A 22,265-nucleotide genomic window follows, 5' to 3' on the forward strand; every position below is an offset into this window, starting at 1 on the left:
TGTGTGTGTCTGTCGCACTGTGGGTGTGTGTGACTGTGTGTGTGTGTGTGTGACTGTGTGTGTGTGTGACTGTGTGTGTGTGTGACTGTGTGTGTGTCTGTCGCACTGTGTGTGTGTGTGACTGTGTGTGTGTGACTGTGTGTGTGTCTGTCGCACTGTGTGTGTGTGTGACTGTGTGTGTGTGTGACTGTGTGTGTCTGTCGCACTGTGTGTGTGTGTGACTGTGTGTGTGTGTGACTGTGTGTGTGTCTGTCGCACTGTGTGTGTGTGTGACTGTGTGTGTGTGTGACTGTGTGTGTGTGTGACTGTGTGTGTGTGACTGTGTGTGTGTCTGTCGCACTGTGTGTGTGTGTGACTGTGTGTGTGTGTGACTGTGTGTGTGTGTGACTGTGTGTGTCTGTCGCACTGTGTGTGTGTGTGACTGTGTGTGTGTGTGACTGTGTGTGTGTGTGACTGTGTGTGTGTGACTGTGTGTGTGTCTGTCGCACTGTGTGTGTGTGTGACTGTGTGTGTGTGTGACTGTGTGTGTGTGTGACTGTGTGTGTGTGACTGTGTGTGTGTCTGTCGCACTGTGTGTGTGACTGTGTGTGACTGTGTGTGTGTGACTGTGTGTGTGTGTGACTGTGTGTGTCTGTCGCACTGTGTGTCTGTCGCACTGTGTGTGTGTGTGACTGTGTGTGTGTGTGACTGTGTGTGTGTGACTGTGTGTGTGTCTGTCGCACTGTGTGTGTGTCTGTCGCACTGTGTGTGTGTGTGACTGTGTGTGTGTGTGACTGTGTGTGTGTGACTGTGTGTGTGTCTGTCGCACTGTGTGTGTGTGTGTGACTGTGTGTGTGTGTGACTGTGTGTGTGTGTGACTGTGTGTGTGTGACTGTGTGTGTGTCTGTCGCACTGTGTGTGTGTGTGACTGTGTGTGTGTGACTGTGTGTGTGTGTGACTGTGTGTGTGTGTGACTGTGTGTGTCTGTCGCACTGTGTGTGTGTGTGACTGTGTGTGTGTGTGTGACTGTGTGTGTGTGTGACTGTGTGTGTGTGTGACTGTGTGTGTGTGACTGTGTGTGTGTCTGTCGCACTGTGTGTGTGTGTGACTGTGTGTGTGTGTGTGTGACTGTGTGTGTGTGTGACTGTGTGTGTGTGACTGTGTGTGTGTCTGTCGCACTGTGTGTGTGACTGTGTGTGTGTGTGTGACTGTGTGTGTCTGTCGCACTGTGTGTGTGTGTGACTGTGTGTGTGTGTGACTGTGTGTGTGTCTGTCGCACTGTGTGTGTCTGTCGCACTGTGTGTGTGTGTGACTGTGTGTGTGTGTGACTGTGTGTGTGTGACTGTGTGTGTGTCTGTCGCACTGTGTGTGTGTGTGACTGTGTGTGTGTGTGACTGTGTGTGTGTGACTGTGTGTGTCTCTGTCGCACTGTGTGTGTGTGTGACTGTGTGTGTGTGTGACTGTGTGTGTGTGTGACTGTGTGTGTGTGTGACTGTGTGTGTCTGTCGCACTGTGTGTGTGTGTGACTGTGTGTGTGTGTGACTGTGTGTGTGTGTGACTGTGTGTGTGTGACTGTGTGTGTGTCTGTCGCACTGTGTGTGTGTGTGACTGTGTGTGTGTGTGACTGTGTGTGTGTGACTGTGTGTGTGTCTGTCGCACTGTGTGTGTGTGTGTGACTGTGTGTGTGTGTGACTGTGTGTGTGTGTGACTGTGTGTGTCTGTCGCACTGTGTGTCTGTCGCACTGTGTGTGTGTGTGACTGTGTGTGTGTGTGTGACTGTGTGTGTGTGACTGTGTGTGTGTCTGTCGCACTGTGTGTGTGTCTGTCGCACTGTGTGTGTGTGTGACTGTGTGTGTGTGTGACTGTGTGTGTGTGACTGTGTGTGTGTCTGTCGCACTGTGTGTGTGTGTGACTGTGTGTGTGTGTGACTGTGTGTGTGTGTGACTGTGTGTGTGTGACTGTGTGTGTGTCTGTCGCACTGTGTGTGTGTGTGACTGTGTGTGTGTGTGACTGTGTGTGTGTGTGACTGTGTGTGTCTGTCGCACTGTGTGTCTGTCGCACTGTGTGTGTGTGTGACTGTGTGTGTGTGTGACTGTGTGTGTGTGACTGTGTGTGTGTCTGTCGCACTGTGTGTGTGTGTGACTGTGTGTGTGTGTGACTGTGTGTGTGTGACTGTGTGTGTGTCTGTCGCACTGTGTGTGTGTGTGACTGTGTGTGTGTGTGACTGTGTGTGTGTGACTGTGTGTGTGTCTGTCGCACTGTGTGTGTGTGTGACTGTGTGTGTGTGTGACTGTGTGTGTGTGACTGTGTGTGTGTCTGTCGCACTGTGTGTGTGTGTGACTGTGTGTGTGTGTGTGTGACTGTGTGTGTGTGTGACTGTGTGTGTGTGTGACTGTGTGTGTGTGACTGTGTGTGTGTCTGTCGCACTGTGTGTGTGTGTGACTGTGTGTGTGTGTGACTGTGTGTGTGTGTGACTGTGTGTGTGTGTGACTGTGTGTGTGTGACTGTGTGTGTGTCTGTCGCACTGTGTGTGTGTGTGACTGTGTGTGTGTGTGACTGTGTGTGTGTGTGACTGTGTGTGTGTGTGACTGTGTGTGTCTGTCGCACTGTGGGTGTGTGTGACTGTGTGTGTGTGTGTGTGACTGTGTGTGTGTGTGACTGTGTGTGTGTGTGACTGTGTGTGTGTCTGTCGCACTGTGTGTGTGTGTGACTGTGTGTGTGTGTGACTGTGTGTGTGTGACTGTGTGTGTGTCTGTCGCACTGTGTGTGTGTGTGACTGTGTGTGTGTGTGACTGTGTGTGTCTGTCGCACTGTGTGTCTGTCGCACTGTGTGTGTGTGTGACTGTGTGTGTCTGTCGCACTGTGTGTCTGTCGCACTGTGTGTGTGTGTGACTGTGTGTGTGTGTGACTGTGTGTGTGTGTGACTGTGTGTGTGTGACTGTGTGTGTGTCTGTCGCACTGTGTGTGTGTGTGACTGTGTGTGTGTGACTGTGTGTGTGTGTGACTGTGTGTGTCTGTCGCACTGTGTGTGTGTGTGACTGTGTGTGTGTGTGACTGTGTGTGTGTCTGTCGCACTGTGTGTGTGTGTGACTGTGTGTGTGTGTGACTGTGTGTGTGTGTGACTGTGTGTGTCTGTCGCACTGTGTGTGTGTGTGTGTGACTGTGTGTGTGTGACTGTGTGTGTGTCTGTCGCACTGTGTGTGTGTGACTGTGTGTGTGTCTGTCGCACTGTGTGTATGTGACTGTGTGTGTGTCTGTCGCACTGTGTGTGTGTGACTGTGTGTGTGTCTGTCGCACTGTGTGTGTGTGACTGTGTGTGTGTCTGTCGCACTGTGTGTGTCGGACTGTGTGTGTGTCTGTCGCACTGTGTGTGTGTGACTGTGTGTGTGTCTGTCGCACTGTGTGTGTGTGACTGTGTGTGTGTCTGTCGCACTGTGTGTGTGTGACTGTGTGTGTGTCTGTCGCACTGTGTGTGTGTCTGTCGCACTGTGTGTGTGTGACTGTGTGTGTGTCTGTCGCACTGTGTGTGTGTCTGTCGCACTGTGTGTGTGTGTGTGACTGTGTGTGTGTGTGACTGTGTGTGTGTGTGACTGTGTGTGTGTGACTGTGTGTGTGTCTGTCGCACTGTGTGTGTGACTGTGTGTGTGTGACTGTGTGTGTGTGTGACTGTGTGTGTCTGTCGCACTGTGTGTCTGTCGCACTGTGTGTGTGTGTGACTGTGTGTGTGTGTGACTGTGTGTGTGTGACTGTGTGTGTGTCTGTCGCACTGTGTGTGTGTCTGTCGCACTGTGTGTGTGTGTGACTGTGTGTGTGTGTGACTGTGTGTGTGTGACTGTGTGTGTGTCTGTCGCACTGTGTGTGTGTGTGTGACTGTGTGTGTGTGTGACTGTGTGTGTGTGTGACTGTGTGTGTGTGACTGTGTGTGTGTCTGTCGCACTGTGTGTGTGTGTGACTGTGTGTGTGTGACTGTGTGTGTGTGTGACTGTGTGTGTGTGTGACTGTGTGTGTCTGTCGCACTGTGTGTGTGTGTGACTGTGTGTGTGTGTGTGACTGTGTGTGTGTGTGACTGTGTGTGTGTGTGACTGTGTGTGTGTGACTGTGTGTGTGTCTGTCGCACTGTGTGTGTGTGTGACTGTGTGTGTGTGTGTGTGACTGTGTGTGTGTGTGACTGTGTGTGTGTGACTGTGTGTGTGTCTGTCGCACTGTGTGTGTGACTGTGTGTGTGTGTGTGACTGTGTGTGTCTGTCGCACTGTGTGTGTGTGTGACTGTGTGTGTGTGTGACTGTGTGTGTGTCTGTCGCACTGTGTGTGTCTGTCGCACTGTGTGTGTGTGTGACTGTGTGTGTGTGTGACTGTGTGTGTGTGACTGTGTGTGTGTCTGTCGCACTGTGTGTGTGTGTGACTGTGTGTGTGTGTGACTGTGTGTGTGTGACTGTGTGTGTCTCTGTCGCACTGTGTGTGTGTGTGACTGTGTGTGTGTGTGACTGTGTGTGTGTGTGACTGTGTGTGTGTGTGACTGTGTGTGTCTGTCGCACTGTGTGTGTGTGTGACTGTGTGTGTGTGTGACTGTGTGTGTGTGTGACTGTGTGTGTGTGACTGTGTGTGTGTCTGTCGCACTGTGTGTGTGTGTGACTGTGTGTGTGTGTGACTGTGTGTGTGTGACTGTGTGTGTGTCTGTCGCACTGTGTGTGTGTGTGTGACTGTGTGTGTGTGTGACTGTGTGTGTGTGTGACTGTGTGTGTCTGTCGCACTGTGTGTCTGTCGCACTGTGTGTGTGTGTGACTGTGTGTGTGTGTGTGACTGTGTGTGTGTGACTGTGTGTGTGTCTGTCGCACTGTGTGTGTGTCTGTCGCACTGTGTGTGTGTGTGACTGTGTGTGTGTGTGACTGTGTGTGTGTGACTGTGTGTGTGTCTGTCGCACTGTGTGTGTGTGTGACTGTGTGTGTGTGTGACTGTGTGTGTGTGTGACTGTGTGTGTGTGACTGTGTGTGTGTCTGTCGCACTGTGTGTGTGTGTGACTGTGTGTGTGTGTGACTGTGTGTGTGTGTGACTGTGTGTGTCTGTCGCACTGTGTGTCTGTCGCACTGTGTGTGTGTGTGACTGTGTGTGTGTGTGACTGTGTGTGTGTGACTGTGTGTGTGTCTGTCGCACTGTGTGTGTGTGTGACTGTGTGTGTGTGTGACTGTGTGTGTGTGACTGTGTGTGTGTCTGTCGCACTGTGTGTGTGTGTGACTGTGTGTGTGTGTGACTGTGTGTGTGTGACTGTGTGTGTGTCTGTCGCACTGTGTGTGTGTGTGACTGTGTGTGTGTGTGACTGTGTGTGTGTGACTGTGTGTGTGTCTGTCGCACTGTGTGTGTGTGTGACTGTGTGTGTGTGTGTGTGACTGTGTGTGTGTGTGACTGTGTGTGTGTGTGACTGTGTGTGTGTGACTGTGTGTGTGTCTGTCGCACTGTGTGTGTGTGTGACTGTGTGTGTGTGTGACTGTGTGTGTGTGTGACTGTGTGTGTGTGTGACTGTGTGTGTGTGACTGTGTGTGTGTCTGTCGCACTGTGTGTGTGTGTGACTGTGTGTGTGTGTGACTGTGTGTGTGTGTGACTGTGTGTGTGTGTGACTGTGTGTGTCTGTCGCACTGTGGGTGTGTGTGACTGTGTGTGTGTGTGTGTGACTGTGTGTGTGTGTGACTGTGTGTGTGTGTGACTGTGTGTGTGTCTGTCGCACTGTGTGTGTGTGTGACTGTGTGTGTGTGTGACTGTGTGTGTGTGACTGTGTGTGTGTCTGTCGCACTGTGTGTGTGTGTGACTGTGTGTGTGTGTGACTGTGTGTGTCTGTCGCACTGTGTGTCTGTCGCACTGTGTGTGTGTGTGACTGTGTGTGTCTGTCGCACTGTGTGTCTGTCGCACTGTGTGTGTGTGTGACTGTGTGTGTGTGTGACTGTGTGTGTGTGTGACTGTGTGTGTGTGACTGTGTGTGTGTCTGTCGCACTGTGTGTGTGTGTGACTGTGTGTGTGTGACTGTGTGTGTGTGTGACTGTGTGTGTCTGTCGCACTGTGTGTGTGTGTGACTGTGTGTGTGTGTGACTGTGTGTGTGTCTGTCGCACTGTGTGTGTGTGTGACTGTGTGTGTGTGTGACTGTGTGTGTGTGTGACTGTGTGTGTCTGTCGCACTGTGTGTGTGTGTGTGTGACTGTGTGTGTGTGACTGTGTGTGTGTCTGTCGCACTGTGTGTGTGTGACTGTGTGTGTGTCTGTCGCACTGTGTGTATGTGACTGTGTGTGTGTCTGTCGCACTGTGTGTGTGTGACTGTGTGTGTGTCTGTCGCACTGTGTGTGTGTGACTGTGTGTGTGTCTGTCGCACTGTGTGTGTCGGACTGTGTGTGTGTCTGTCGCACTGTGTGTGTGTGACTGTGTGTGTGTCTGTCGCACTGTGTGTGTGTGACTGTGTGTGTGTCTGTCGCACTGTGTGTGTGTGACTGTGTGTGTGTCTGTCGCACTGTGTGTGTGTCTGTCGCACTGTGTGTGTGTGACTGTGTGTGTGTCTGTCGCACTGTGTGTGTGTCTGTCGCACTGTGTGTGTGTGTGTGACTGTGTGTGTGTGTGTGACTGTGTGTGTTTGTGTGACTGTGTGTGTGTGTGTGACTGTGTGTGTGTGACAGAGTCTTTAAAGGTTCAATGCAGCCATTTTAATCTCAATATCAAATCATTTCTGAGTAACAATTACCATACTGTACCTTCCTGCAATTATTTTCAATTAAAATGTTAAAAAAGAAACAATAGCTTGTTAGCAAGGGTCAATTTCTCAAGCAAGAATTTTGCTAGGACTGTCTGGGAGTGGAACATTGAAACTTAGCTGTTATTGGCAGAGAGGTTTAGAACTCTATTGGTCTATTAACTAATTTACCGCATAGTGATGTCACCATGGATGGCCAAAACAGGCTGAAATTTCAGGCCATCTTTTCAAACAGCTCTTACACTAAAAGGGCATTATCCTAATTTTCACAATTTCAAAGTATTATTCCCATATTATAGTGTGTAAATATATATATATATATAACACATCTTCATGCGGTGGTATCAATTGTGAACTAATCAAATGGGTCTGTATTCGTAGGGCCACGGAAAGCTGATCGAAAGACTGCCTGGGGCCGGGAATCAATCAAACTGCATTGTGCTGACAGCACACTGGACTTGACTTTTAAAAGGTAATTTACGTTCGAGCAGAAATCCCCAGCGTTTTGTCGTGGAAGATTCTAATCAAGTGAGAAAGACTTTGTCATCTTTTTAAACAATCATCTTTATTTAATATCGATTAATTATTATTGCAATAATGAAACTGTCGACCTCACACTCTTAAGGGTTGGACCGAAAGTTCCCTGATAATGAAAAAAAAAAACAGAGATCTTATATAGGAGACCTAAAAATGCTTAGCCATGGCCCCTCGCATACAGATCGGGTGGTATCATAAGCCATCTTAGGTTCATCTGGTGGTTATCTGCACCTGATGCTGTTTTAACCCCACCCCGGCTGAGTTTCCAAGATGCCAGGATGATTAGGAACTATAAGGGTTTGTTCTACACCTCCATGCTATCTCTATCTCGGGTCACACACCCTACAGCTTATCTATGGAATGCCAGCTGTAGGTTTTTATCACCAAGTCATAGATCACTTGTCAGCTCAAGCTATCTCTAGTAAAACCAATGTCCTAAGGTAGCCTACTGGTTAGAGCGTTGGGCCAGTAACTGAAAGGTTGCTGGATTGAATCCCTGAGCTGACAAGGTAAAAATCGGTTGTTCTGCCCCTGGACAAGGCAGTTAACCCACTGTTCTCCAGTAGGCTGTCATTGTAAATAAGAATTTGTTCTTAACTGACTTGCCTATTTAAATAAACAACCATCTGCCTACACTAACTGCAGGAAGCTAGAGTGTAAACCATCCCTTTACAAAAACACAGCTTTAATAGAACAGAAATGTCTTACTATTTGTTAAATATGAATAGTTAACTATTAATATCAAACAAATAAGGTAAATATGTAATTTCTCTCGCACAGTTTACCGTGAATGTGACCGCCACGAACGTCATGTAAATGTATTTTCAAAGTCAAGTGCAATGTAACGTCTACGCAGTGCAGAGCAGTGTGAATCCTGGCCTGGATCTGAACAAGTCAGATACATTTTGTAGTTTCCTTCTTGTCAATCAAACACATTTTCCTTCAGATCTTAAGTTTAGCTGCGTTGGAGCCAAAGAGAAACTAGAGGAGATACTTTGCGTAACTTAAAAAACATCAGAAAACATTTTGGCTGCACATTGTTGGTGTCTATCCAAACGATCAGAAAACAGTAAGCTCTGTATCAATACTGATGCAACCTCCAGTAACACTTTACTTTGTGGTTGTATGTAGCTTTCATAAAGCATTGATAGGCATTACATATAGAGTCACGATGCCCTACATATGTTTATACCCTACAGTATATAAATATTTTATGTAGTCTTATGCAGCGTTGACATAAAACAGTAAAATGCCCACTCCAAAACAACTGTTCTAAGTACAAACACACTACTTTGTTTCTGCCGGACAACCTCTACATCTATGTATCTGTTAACCAATGTTCCCTCTCATTTTCGTCAGCACATTTTATGGTCTTGGAAACTTGAACGCTATGAGCATTCTGTGCAACTTCTGGCAAACGTTTACTGTGACCACTGAGGTTGTACCCACTTTAAGTTACAGTTGTAGACAGTGGCCAAGTAGACTACTCTGGCTATTGGAGCATAATGTAGGCCTATCAGAGTGACCTACCAACAAAAACGCATTCTATAACACCTTGAACTTACGCATGAGAATAGCATGCTATTCACCCAACTATTCATTCAGGGTGGAGATCACTGAAATGGAAGTGTGGCATAGGTATGTCTATTGGTATGCCGATTTCCTGGTTGGGTTTGATAGTTGGGTATAGGATTTCAATCATGCCCACATGTCCAAGGCCGGATTAATGCAGGTGCTTACCGGGGCTGAAGACCCTGAGCCCAGGCCCATGGGGGGGGGCCCAAGAGACAACAAAATAATATAATTTTTAAAAAGTATGTATTTTGGCAATATAATATAAAAAATAAAAGTTTCAAAATTGAACTACGCAAGCCAGATAAGAACAAATTATTATTTACAATGATAGAGTAATGGGGAACAATGGGTTAACAGCTTTGTTTAGGGGTAGAATGACAGATTTTCACCTACGCTTTAACCACTAAGCTACCTGCCGCTGCCTTGTGCCACTCTGCTAATCGTCAGATGGGGGGAGGATGACCCACATTGGGTAACTGGGGTGGCCCTGCCTTGATTGGGTAGCTGATTAATATTTCCATATGTTTTTATTCCATTATAAATACATGTGACTGGTCAATTGTGTGAGTCAGGTTCTGGGCCCAAGTCTGTAAAAGGGGGGATACCTAGTCAGTTGTACAACTGAAATGTGTCTTCTGAATGAATCCAACCCCTCTGAAGAGGTGCGGGGGGGCTGCCTTAATCAACATTCATGTCTTCGGCACACGGGGAACAGTGGGTTAACTGCTTTGCTCAGGAGTAGAACAACATTTTTTACCTTGTCAGCTCAGGGATTTGGTCGAGCAACCTTGCCCAACACTAACCACTAGGCTACCTGCCGCCCCTATAGCTACCTACTGCCCCTATAGGGGGCCCAAGAGGCAAAACAAATACAAATCACATTTTTTATATTATTTTATATAGTGAACATAACACACCCACATCAAACCACACCCGCAAAATGAAAATGCATTTTACTTAATGAGGAGGAAAACCGAGGTGAAATCAGTATGTTCAGGCCCCCTTTAAACTAGCCACTGCCAACAAATGCATAACAAAAAAAAAAGTAAATCAACCACACAGCATGTCATGCCCACATCATCTGAAAGTAATTTTAAATCAAGTCAGTTAGCAATATAATCAACATAAGAGATGATTTGGCATGTTATTTTTAATCAATGATTCCAAATGAGCACAAGAAGAAAGTCGTTTTGTCTGAACCTAGAAACAGGTTTGACTGAGAGGGACCCAACCTAACATACCACAATGGGGTTGAAAAACAGGTTTGATTGAGAGGATCACAACCTAACATACCACAATTGGGCTCCCGAGTGGCGCAGCAGTCTAAGGCACTGCAGCTCAATGCAAGAGGTGTCACTGCAGACCCGATTTGATTCCAGGCCTGTATCCCATCCGTCTGGGATTGGGAGTCCCATAGGGCTGCGCACAATTGGCCCAGTGTCGTCCGGATTTGGCAGGGGTAGGCTGTCATTGTAAATAAGAATTTGTGCTTAACTGACTTGCCTAGTTAAATAAAGCTTCAATAAATAACAATGGGGCTGAGAACAGGTTTGATTGAGAGGGGCCCAACCTGACAAAGGAAAACAACACAAAGAATACATCTTAAAAAGTAATGAAAATAACAGAATAAAAAAGCTACAAAATATTTAGCTAAAAAAAACCAACATATTTCTAAATAGTCTGCCATACTTTATAGAAAAAGCAGTTTCAATCTTCACAAAGCCAAAGTCTTTGAATTACTACATCCAAGTTCAGGGTCAATGGAGATATTTCCACATGATTGATTTAAACTTGTTGATTGCAATATCTACCAGTCCCTGTCATACAGTAAAATACATATCCTAATCCCAGTCAGTACGGTTGATGTTGAAGTATTCATATACCTTTTTACAACTCACTTAAAGGATACCTCAATGGAAAGTGTTACCAATATCACTGACTTTTAAAAACCATAGCTATTCCTTCAAAGTTAGAGTATGAACTTGTATGACATATATTTATGTACCTACATTTCAATTTACCCCACTCCATTTCAAATTATTGACAAGTTAACAAATCAACAAGTAGGCTATACAGATGTCTGATGAATCAGTGGTGATTATGAAACCAGAACGGTATCTATGTAAATGTGGGTTGAGGGCCAGTGGAGGTTTGAGTGTCAGGGAAGAATTGAGGGGTAGTAGAGGCTTGAGTGTCAGGGAAGGTTTGAGGGTTAGGAGGGTTGAGTGTCAGGGAAGAATTGAGGGGTAGTAGAGGCTTGAGTGTCAGGGAAGGTTTGAGGGCCAGTGGTGGGTTGAGTGTCAACGAAGAGTTCAGGGGTAGTAGAGGGTTGAGTGTCAGGGAAGGTTTGAGGGCCAGTGGTGGGTTGAGTGTCAACGAAGAGTTCAGGGGTAGTAGAGGGTTGAGTGTCAGGGAAGGTTTGAGGGCCAGTGGTGGGTTGAGGGGTAGTAGAGGGTTGCTGGTCTCCACACTGGGCGCCGCTACATTTTGTGAAACGGTTCACTGTTATCTTCAGAGGTCCAAGGGCATTATTGCTGATGTGCTTCAAGAACTGAAATACAAGAAATACATTTATGTATGTTACTGTAAATGTGTAAAAACAATAAATCAAATGGAATTACCTGTACAGTGAGGGAAAAAAGTATTTGATCCCCTGCTGATTCTGTACGTTTGCCCACTGACAAAGAAATGATCAGTCTATAATTTTAATGGCAGGTTTATTTGAACAGTGAGAGACAGAATAACAACAAAAAAATCCAGAAAAACACATCAAAAGTGTTATAAATTGATTTGCATTTTAATGAGGGAAATAAGTATTTGACCCCCTCTCAATCAAAAAGATTTCTGGCTCCCAGGTGTCTTTTATACAGGTAACGAGCTGAGATTAGGAGCACACTCTTAAAGGGAGTGCTCTTAATCTCAGTTTGTTACCTATATAAAAGACACCTGTCCACAGAAGCAATCAATCAGATTTCAAACTCTCCACCATGGCCAAGACCAAAGAGCTCTCCAATGATGTCAGGGATAAGATTGTAGACCTACACAAGGCTGGAATGGGCTACAAGACCATCGCCAAGCAACTTGGTGAGAAGGTGACAACAGTTGGTGCGATTATTCGCAAATGGAAGAAACACAAAAGAACTGTCTATCTCCCTCGGCCTGGGGCTCCATGGAAGATCTCACCTTGTGGAGTTGTAATGATCATGAGAACGGTGAGGAATCAGCCCAGAACTACACGGGAGGATCTTGTCAATGATCTCAAGGCAGCTAGGACCATAGTCACCAAGAAACCAATTGGTAACACACTACGCTGTGAAGGACTGAAATCCTGCAGCGCCCGCAAGGTCCCCCTGCTCAAGAAAGCACATATACATGCCCGTCTGAAGTTTGCCAATGAAGATCTGAATGATTCAGAGGACAACTGGGTGAAAGTGTTGTGGTCAGATGAGACCAAAATGGATCTCTTTGGCATCAACTCAACGTGTTTGGAGGAGGAGGAATGCTGCCTATGACCCCAAGAACATTATGCTTTGGGGGTGTTTTTCTGCTAAGGGGACACCGCATCAAAGGGACGATGGTCGGGGCCATGTACCATCAAATCTTGAGTGAGAACCTCCTTCCCTCAGCCAGGGCATTGAAAATGGGTCGTGGATGGGTAATCCAGCATGACAATGACCCAAAACACATGGCCAAGGCAACAAAGGAGTGGCTCAAGAAGAAGCACATTAAGGTCCTGGAGTGGCCTAGCCAGTCTCCCGACCTTAATCCCATAGAAAATCTGTGGAGGGAGCTGAAGGTTCGAGTTGCCAAACGTCAGCCTCGAAACCTTAATGACTTGCAGAAGATCTGCAAAGAGGAGTGGGACAAAATCCCTCCTGAGATGTGTGCAAACCTGGTGGCCATCTACAAGAACGGTCTGACCTCTGTGATTGCCAACAAGGATTTTGCCACCAAGTAGTAAGTCATGTTTTGCAGAGGGGTCAAATACTTATTTCCCTCATTAAAATGCAAATCAATTTATAACATTTTTGACATGCGTTTTTCTGGATTTTTTGTTGTTGTTATTCTGTCTCTCACTGTTCAAATACACCTACCATTAAAATTATAGACTGATCATTTCTTTGTCAGTGATCAAATACTTTTTTCCCCTCACTGTATATGTATAGATCCCCATCTTATTGGTTCATCTACACATTTACAGGGGAATCTATAGATTTATCATATAGACAAAGATGTTTGATAAATGTGTAAAGAGGCCTTTTGAACATCAGTAGGATTTTATGCAGGCAGATAGTAGCATGGGTCTGTGTGTATGGGGCAAAGTTACATTTTGGGCCAAATAAGTAACTTTGGGATTTTATCTAGGTCAAACCAACACTATCAATCATGTTGCTTTAGCTCTCGTGTCAAGTTCTCACCAAAACTCTCCACCAGCAAGGCTCCTCTGCATGCCCCATAGCTAACTCTTGTGAGCAAAATCGAAAACAAAAAAGGAATTAATCTAACACATGCAAGCAGAAAACTGATTAAAAAACCCACAAAAGAAGGTCCTTGTCCTGGGTGGATCTAACCTATCGCTTTGTATTGATCTAAAATAACCAAGATGGCCCAAAAATGTAATCTTGCACGCACATACATGATAATATCTGCCTGCATTAGCCTACCACTGTTCAAAAGGCTTCTCTTTACACATTCAGTGGGAGATCTACAGATTCTCTTGGGAAAGTCACCAGCAGAACCTGGAATCTATAGATTTACAGTTTATCCATTTACCGTAACGTTGGAATTTTCAAATACATTTTTATTAATTCCAATTATTCATCCTGTTTACTATTTTGATTTCCACATTACAAAAGGAATTGGAATTTATCAAGCATTCAATTCTGAATTGATAACAACCTGACTGACAGACAGAGGGACGACAGACAGAGGGAAGACAGACAGAGGGAAGACAGACAGATTGCCAACATACCTCCTCAATGTTTGAAACGATTGCATCGCTATCCAGATTTTCGTAGCTGGATAAATTCACCATTGCATGTGCAAACGTGGTCAGGTCTGAGGAAGATGGAAGTGATGAGACATAAATAGTTAAGGTCAATGTTCAGGGAATATGTACTATACATTTCTGCGACGCTGTGATTTTTCCCTTGTACGGTGCCTTCAGGAAGTATTCAGACTCACGTGTTGTTGCGTTACAGCCTACATTTACAATGGATTCAATTGAGATTTATTGTAATCGGCTTACACACACACACACACACACACACACACAACACCCCGTAATGTCAAAGTGGAATTATACATTTTTACAAATGAATAAAAAATAAAAGCTGAAATGTCTTGAGTCAATAAGTATTAAATTCCTTTGTTATGGCCTACGTAAATTCAGGTGTAAAAATCTGCTGATCAAGTCACATAATCATTTGGATGGACTCACTCTGCGTGCAATAGTAGTGTTTAACATGATTTTTGAATGACTCTCTCATCTCTGTACCCCACACATACAATTATCTGTAAGGTCCGTTAGTCGAGCAGTACATTTAAAACACAGATTCAACAACAAAGACCAGGGAGGTTTTCCAATGCCTCGCAAAGAAGAGCACCTATTGGTAGATGGGTACAATTGAATATCCCTTTTAACATGGAGAAGTAATTAATTACACTTTGGATGGTGCCGCAATACACCCAGTCACTAGTTAGATACAGGCGTCTTTTCTAACTCAGTTGCCGGAGAGGAAGGAAACCGCTCAGGGATTTCACCATGAGGAAAATGGTGAATTTAAAACAGTTACAGAGTTTAATGGCCGTCATAGGAGAAAACTGAGGATGGATCAACAACAGTGTAGTTACTCCACAAAACTAACCTAAATAATAGACTGAAAAGAAGGAAGCCTGTACATAATAAAAATATTCCAAAACATGCATCCTGTTAGCAACAAGGCACTAAAGTAATATTGCAGTGCCAGACGTGTCCCCCTGCTTAAGCTAGTACATGTCCAGGCCCGTCTGAAGTTTGCTAGAGAGCATTTGGATGATCCAGAAGAAGATTGGGAGAATGTCATATGGTCAGATGAAACCAAAATATAACTTTTTGGTAAAAACTCAACTCGTCGTGTTTGGTGGACAAAAAATGCTGAGTTGCATCCAAAGAACACCATACCTACTGTGAAGCATGGGGGTGGAAACATCATGCTTTGGGGCTGTTTTTATGCAAAGGGACCAGGACGATTGATCCGTGTAAAGGAAAGAATGAATGGGGACATGTATCGTAAGATTTTGAGTGAAAACCTCCTTCCATCAGCAAGGGCATTGAAGATGAAACGTGGCTGGGTCTTTCAGCATGTCAATGATCCCAAACACACCGCCCGGGCAACGAAGGAGTGGCTTCGTAAGAAGCATTTCAAGGTCCTGGAGTGGCCTAGCCAGTCTCCAGATCTCAACCCCATAGAAAATCTTTGGAGGGAGTTGAAAGTCTGTGTTGCCCAGCAATAGCCCCAAAACATCACTGCTCTAGAGGAGATCTGCATGGAGGAATGGGCCAAAATACCAGCAACAGTGTGTGAAAACCTTGTGAAGATTTACAGAAAACATTTGACCTCTGTCATTGCCAACAAAGGGTATATAACAAAGTATTGAGATAAACTTTTGTTATTGACCAAATACTTATTTTCCACCATAATTTGCAAATAAATTCATTAAAAATCCTACAATGTGATTTTCCCCTCATTTTATCTGTCATAGTTGAAGTGTACCTATGATGAAAATTACAGGCCTCTCTCATCTTTTTAAGTGGGAGACCTTGCACAATTGGTGGCTGACTAAATACTTTTTTGCCCCACTGTACATACTATCTCAATTGGCCCTACCAACGAGTGCTCCCGCACATTGGCTAACCGGGCTATCTGCATTGTGTCCTGCCATCCCCTCTTTATGCTACTGGTACTCTCTGTTCATCATATATGCATAGTCACTTTAACCATATCTACATGTACATACTACCTCAATCAGCCTGACTAACCTGTGTCTGTATGTAGCCTCCCTATTTTTATAGCCTCACTACTGTATTCAGCCTCACTACTGTATTTCACTGTCTTTTTACTGTTGTATTCGGCGCACGTGACAAATAAACGTTGATTTGATCTCAACCCAATTGTGATGGTTTGGGATGAGTTGGACCAGAGTGAAGGAAAAGCAGGCAAGTGCTCAGCATATGTGGAAACTCCTTCAAGACGGTTGGAAAAACATTCCAAGGGAAGCTGGTTTCGAGAATGCCAAGAGTGTGCAAAGTTGTCATCTAGGCAAAAGTCTGGCTACTTTGAAGAATCTCAAATATAAAACATATTTCGATTTGTTTAACACCTTTTAGGTAACTACAACAGCGAATAGCAAGTGTGAAGGGGGGGGGGGGTCAATGTAAATAGTCTGAGTGGCCATTTGATTAGTTGTTCAGCAGTCTTATGGCTTGTGGGTAGAAGCTGTTAAGGAGCCACTGTTGCTCTTTACCTCTACCTAGACTACATGTACAAAAACCTTGACTAACCTCTACCCCAGCACATAGACCCAGTAACCCCGTATATAGCCTTGTTATTGTTATTTTGTGTTACTTTTTATAATTCTTTAGTTTATTTGGTAAATATTTCCTTAACTCTTTCTTGAACTGCATTGTTGGTTAAGGGCTTGTAAGTAAAGCATTTCACTGGTTGTATTCGGCGCATATCACACACAAAGTTTCATTTGATACATGGTTCCATATGTGTTATTTCATAGTTTTGATGTCTTCACTATTATTCTACAACGTAGAAAATAGTAAAAAAAAATATAAAGAAAAACCCTTGAATGAGTAGGTGTGTTCAGACTTTTGACTGGTACTGTACATGAATAACATGACGATGACTGGGAATGTTCAAAAGGGCTAGGATTGTTAAGATCACAGACAGAAAGAATTGCATGCCATGCTCAGGAAGTAAATGGAATTGAATACAATAACATCTGGGCTGTATCTTAGTACTGTAAATCACTTTGGCCTAATAACATCTATATTAAGAATGAACTAAGTTGATGGCAAGCAAAATTTGTTAGTCACATTTGGCCCACAATGTACATTTGACATAAAAACTAAATTCCCACGTACTTGCTGTAGGAATTGTTGTTGGTTGAACGGCTGTGGGTGTTGCTGAATCCTCTGGGACACCAGCTGTGGGTGTTGTTGTAAAATCCGCGATAACAGTTGTGGTTGTTATTTCCTCAGGGGCAGTAGTTGTATCCCATGGGGCAGTAGTTGTATCCCATGGGGCAGTAGTTGTATCCCATGGGGCAGTAGTTGTATCCCCAGGGGCAGTAGTTGTATCCCCAGGGGCAGTAGTTGTATCCCCAGGGGCAGTAGTTGTATCCCATGGGGCAGTAGTTGTATCCCCAGGGGCAGTAGTTGTATCCTCAGGGGCAGTAGTTGTATCCCCAGGGGCAGTAGTTGTGGTTGTAGGTGTTGTGGTTGACGGTGCCAACAACGGGTTAGCAGTTAAGGTTATGGAACTTGTGGTTGATGTTGTAAACGATGGGCTAGCTGTTGTGGTTGTGAAGAAAGAATTGATGTAGCAAAAACAGATTATCATCAATGCTGATTAAACAAATGTACAGCCTGTTGCACAATTTTGTGAAAGACTTGGTGTTTACCACTCAATCCCAAATGTTTGCAATGCTGTGGACTTTGAATAGAGTGGAGGATGTGTTGCCACAGGAAATATAGCCTGAATGTCCAATAATAAGTTAATGCTGTAATAACAAAAACGGACGACTGTAACAGTCATGTCATTGCAACAGTGGATGCTGTTTGACTGAATGCAAACAAGCTTGCGTCTCTACCACCACAAGTTGACTAGAAAAAAAGTTGACATTTAATTTAGGTTCTGAACAACACATATAAGGCTCTATGATTGCCTGGCGTTTTTAATAAAATAAAAATGTAACCTTTATTTAACTAGGCAAGTCAGTTAAGAACAAATTCTTATTTACAATGACGGCCTGCAACGGTAGTGATGCCTCTAGCACTGAGATGCAGTGCCTTAGACTGCTGCACCAGGGGGTCTGTAGTGATGCCTCTAGCACTGAGATGCAGTGTCTTAGACCGCTGTGCCACTCGGGAGCCCAGTGTTAAGGCGGCGCTAGTGTCAAACGCACACTCTTTGGCTAATTTCAATTTAGAAAATATCAGAGCGCTGGCTTTTACAACCCTGGCGCCAATTTACCTGACTTATATCAGCTATCTTGGACATATTTGAGGTGTGTCCTTAAAAACGTTGGCCAATGTGCCAATTTCAAGCAGCGCTACTGTTGATATTTAAGACTCACCAAAAGCTGGTCTTGGCAGTAACACAATTGGTTTTGGTATTGATCTTGCCAGCAGACGCACAGAGTAGGTTAATCAGTAGCCTTTAACCAATGTTTTATTTAAATATCACAAGCAGCAAAACAGGCATTCACGTGTTTTCTTTATATTGGACATCCTTTTTGTCCCTGCAACTTCTGTGAAACGTTTGGACTCATTAGGTCTATGTGCGATGCCTATTTAATGAAAGGTGTCAGTGACTGTAGGAAGTCTTTCTAGGTCAAGTTATTACACTTGAATGAAAGGTGTCAGTGACTGTAGAAAGTCTGTTTAGGAATTGCTTATTAGAATGCATATTGTTTTTCCTTCATCATTTTCTTTAAAAAAATGGCATCTTACACTTTCAAGCTTTAGGACCTAACTGTTAAATCGCGGTAATTCCTTGGTGCTGAATCCGCTTGTTGCCATGGCTATTGGCCTGTTAGTTTGTTTACCTTTCTCGTGGCAAAGTCACTAACAGGCCATAACCACAGTGATAGTAGGTGAATCTTATTATAACGTTTGGGCAACGTCCAACTGTCCATGGCTCAAACATGCAGAGCATTTTCAAAATGAGACTGAAACGTGTGTAGATGGATGTTTCCACATTGAAGCCAATAAAAAAAAAGAGATTATATTGTTGTTATAACTAGACCTATTGTAGGGTTACTGTCTGCTATTTAATCATCTATATTCAGTGAATAGAAGAGCCCTTAGGTCTATGTGTGCACCGAGTGCCTTATGCTCATGGAACGAGAGTCATTTCAGCTGCTGCTCAGTGCACTAACACAGAACCCAAACCGGCTGCGCGCGTGCGACATCGTGCGTAAATGTATTTTGTCCCCCCACACCAAACGCGATCACGACACGCAGGTTAAAATATCAAAACAAACTCTGAACCAATTACATTAATTTGGGGACAGGTCGAAAAGCATTAAACATTTATGGCAATTTAGCTAGCTAGCTTGCACTTGCTAGCTAATTTGTCCTATTTAGCTAGCTTGCTGTTGCTAGCTAATTTGTCCTGGGATATAAACATTGAGTTGTTATTTTACCTGAAATGCACAAGGTCCTCTACTCTGACAATTAATCCACACATAAAATGGTCAACCGAATAATTTCTAGTCATCTCTCCTCCTTTCAGGCTTTTTCCTCTTTGAACTTATATGGTGATGCATCTAAACTTTCATAGTATTACAACGACAACACAGTTTGTCTTTCAAGCACCCACGTGGGTATAACCAAAGAAGGAGATGGCACTTGGGTATCTGCTTCTATGAACCAATGAGAAGATGGAAGAGGCAGGACTCGCAGCTTGATCTGCGTCACAAATAGAGCTGATTTCTATTTTAGCCCTTGGTAACGCAGATGCTCCGTTGACGAGCGCCAGCAGTGTAGTCAGGGTGTTAGTTTTGAGAAATACGTTTCCAGAGGGGCGTCGAAAACTCTGTTTTAATGTATTTACTTTTATTTATCTAGGCAAGTCAATTAAGAACAAATTACAATGATGGCCTACGTAGCCTCAGCCATATAAACATGATTGTTGTTTAAAAAAACTGATCGTTTTAATTTGATACATTTTTTTATTTATTTTTTAGAAAGATTCACCTTCCATGGGTTTATTTAGTCTGCTATTCCCGGAGAAGTGCAAATATGATCTGTAAGACGGTTCCATGATGTTTATAAAACATGACATTTGCGAGTGGTATACCGGTCAGTGGATGTAAGTGTGTAAAACCCTTCATAGTCTCAATAGCTTTGTCTGTATTATATGCCTACACCCGCGGGAGTAATCACGGTGCCTGTAACTATATGTATAACAAGTTGTTTGGGGTTTTAATTAGAATTTGATTGGAATTATACAGTGTATTGTTAGGCCTTATCAATAACCTAGCGAATTTAATCTTGTTTATTGACTACGTTTGGCATGTCCATGTCCAGACTGCAATTTACACTAGGTCTAGCCCCTATATCAGCGCGAATAGTATTTAGCCTGTTTAACAACGTATTTCCATAATGTAAGCAATTCAGATATGCTCAAACCTGACAAAGATTCCAATGTAGATTGAAAGATCGGTTTGTGCGTCATATCAGAAGCATATCATAGATGTGTACACACCTTATTTGATGATAAGATTACGTCAACGTTCATTGTTAAAATAATCTTCATTGTCTGCAACCAATTACCAGTTTAACGTGCACAACAACTGGACAAAAGTCATTAAATAGCTATCAATTAACACAATTTGGGTCATAATTCCTACAAAGCGATTTTTTTGTGAAGCTCACTTCGACCAATAAAACACGGTGTATAGGCTCGCTAGATAAGACACAATAGCCTTGATTGAATCTCAACATACCAACAAACCTACATTGATATATATTGACTACACAAAAAATAGGATTCAGAAGTGGCTACTTACTCGTGAATTGCCCCGAGGACAGGACGAACGTTCCAACAAAGAGAATCAAATAAAGCATTGTGAATGTGGGCAGTAGAGAAGGGTTCGTTAGCAACACAAACAAACGTATTTATTTCAGTGTCTGTTAAATTTTTTGCAGGTCTGTGTAGTATTATACTGGTTGAAAGTGGGAGTGGTCTGGTCATCTAGAAATCTGATACCTCCTTCTCTCTTTTCACCTGTGATTAAAACATTGGGAGAGACGTTGCACGGGCATGTGGAATTCAATGTTAATTGTTCCATCGAAACAAAGGTGCTACGTACAGTGAGCTCCAAAAGAATTGGGACAACTATTTTTTTTCTAGTTTTGGCTCTGTAATCCAGCATTTTGGATTTGAAATTATACAATAATCCTGAATGAATCGTGAATAATGACGATTGAGAAAGTTACAGAGGCACAACTATCATACCCCTGTATACTAACCTCCCCTGTTATTGTAATGGTGAGAGGTTAGCATGTCTTGGGGTGTATGATATTTGTGCGTCTAAATATCTCACTCATCATTATTCACGATTCATTCAGGATAGCATCCACATTAATGTAGAAGTGTTTAGAAATATAATATATTTTTTATTCATAATGAAAGTGACTCCAAAATGACAATACATTATTTATTAATATATTCTATTGGGCACAAAATATTCTGAAACAAACAGCAAATGCATCCAACAAGTTTGTAGTCATAAGCTTGATGTAGTCATTGTGTGCTATGAATATGTGACCAAATAGTTACATTTGTACTACTTTAATACACAAATAAGTGAATTTGTCCCAATACTTTAGGTCACCCTAAAGGGGACTATGGACAAAAAGTGCTGTAATTTCTAAACGGTTCACCAGATATGGATGAAAATACCCTCAAATTAAAGTTGACAGCCTGCATGTTAACCTCATAGTCATTGTATTATTTCAAATCCAAAGTGCTGGAGTACAGTGTCATTGTCCCAATACTTTTGGAGCATACAGAAGAACCAATAGAGAACCAAAAAGGGTTCATATATGGAACCCCTAAATATATATATTTTTTTTACCTGAACCATCAATGATTTGAATCTTCTTCTGAAAAGAGTTCTTACATTTTGACCAAAGAACCGAAAGGTTCTATATAGAACAATGGGACGTTCTAGGCGTAAAACTGGTATTTGTTCATTTCTCAAGTAAAGGATTAGCCAATGTCTTTACAATCTTGAATAACTGCAACATGCAGTACATTGTTTCCAAGGGCAAGGTGAATTACTGGCACTGAAACCAGAATGTTAACAGACAGGTTCTCTGTGTAGATTTTAAATTTCTTCCTTCTTCCTTGTATAGTTCAGATTACTTTTCTGGCAGCAGAAGCAAACATAGCGTTAATAGAGGCAGTTTACATGTGTGTGTGTGTGTGTACCAAGGGTTTGTACTGAGTCGGAATTTTGAAGGTCTGCGCTCCTTTAACATGTAATACATTTTAAAAGGGTGTAAAACGTATTAAAATGGGATCATTTTGGAGGTTGCGTACATACATACAACAAAAATCAAATGTGTTTGCCCAATATATAAATTTAAAAAAACAAGGATATCTCTAGCTCCAATAGCCACAGACACAAGCAAGAGACAGGCAAGAGACAGGCAAGAGACAGG

The 22,265-nt window shown here is 43.5% G+C and overlaps 1 protein-coding gene across 1 annotated transcript; it reads right to left on the reverse strand.

The window, feature by feature from the left end:
- Positions 1–9,950: 9,950 nt before the first annotated feature.
- LOC110531220 (uncharacterized) lies at positions 9,951–20,768 on the reverse strand. The gene is made up of 4 exons (XM_021614466.3): positions 20,606–20,768; positions 16,953–17,381; positions 13,791–13,876; positions 9,951–11,369 (listed from the first exon to the last, which is right to left on the reverse strand). The coding sequence occupies exons 1-4, from the start codon at positions 20,661–20,663 to the stop codon at positions 11,031–11,033; spliced, it is 912 nt and encodes a 303-aa protein (XP_021470141.3). The 5' UTR covers positions 20,664–20,768; the 3' UTR covers positions 9,951–11,030.
- Positions 20,769–22,265: the final 1,497 nt, after the last annotated feature.

Source organism: Oncorhynchus mykiss, chromosome 1 (genome assembly GCF_057628025.1).
Source record: "Oncorhynchus mykiss isolate SJ-2025 chromosome 1, ASM5762802v1, whole genome shotgun sequence".
NCBI lineage: Eukaryota > Metazoa > Chordata > Actinopteri > Salmoniformes > Salmonidae > Oncorhynchus > Oncorhynchus mykiss.

Coding starts and splice junctions, on each gene's coding strand:
- LOC110531220 (XM_021614466.3), bottom strand. CDS start 20,663: ATGCTTTATTTGATTCTCTTTGTTGGAACGTTCGTCCTGTCCTCGGGG. Junction 13,877..16,952: donor AACAACAATTCCTACAGCAA/GTACGTGGGAAT, acceptor CATCTTCCTCAG/ACCTGACCACGTTTGCACAT. Junction 11,370..13,790: donor TCGTTTCAAACATTGAGGAG/GTATGTTGGCAA, acceptor CTTGTATTTCAG/TTCTTGAAGCACATCAGCAA.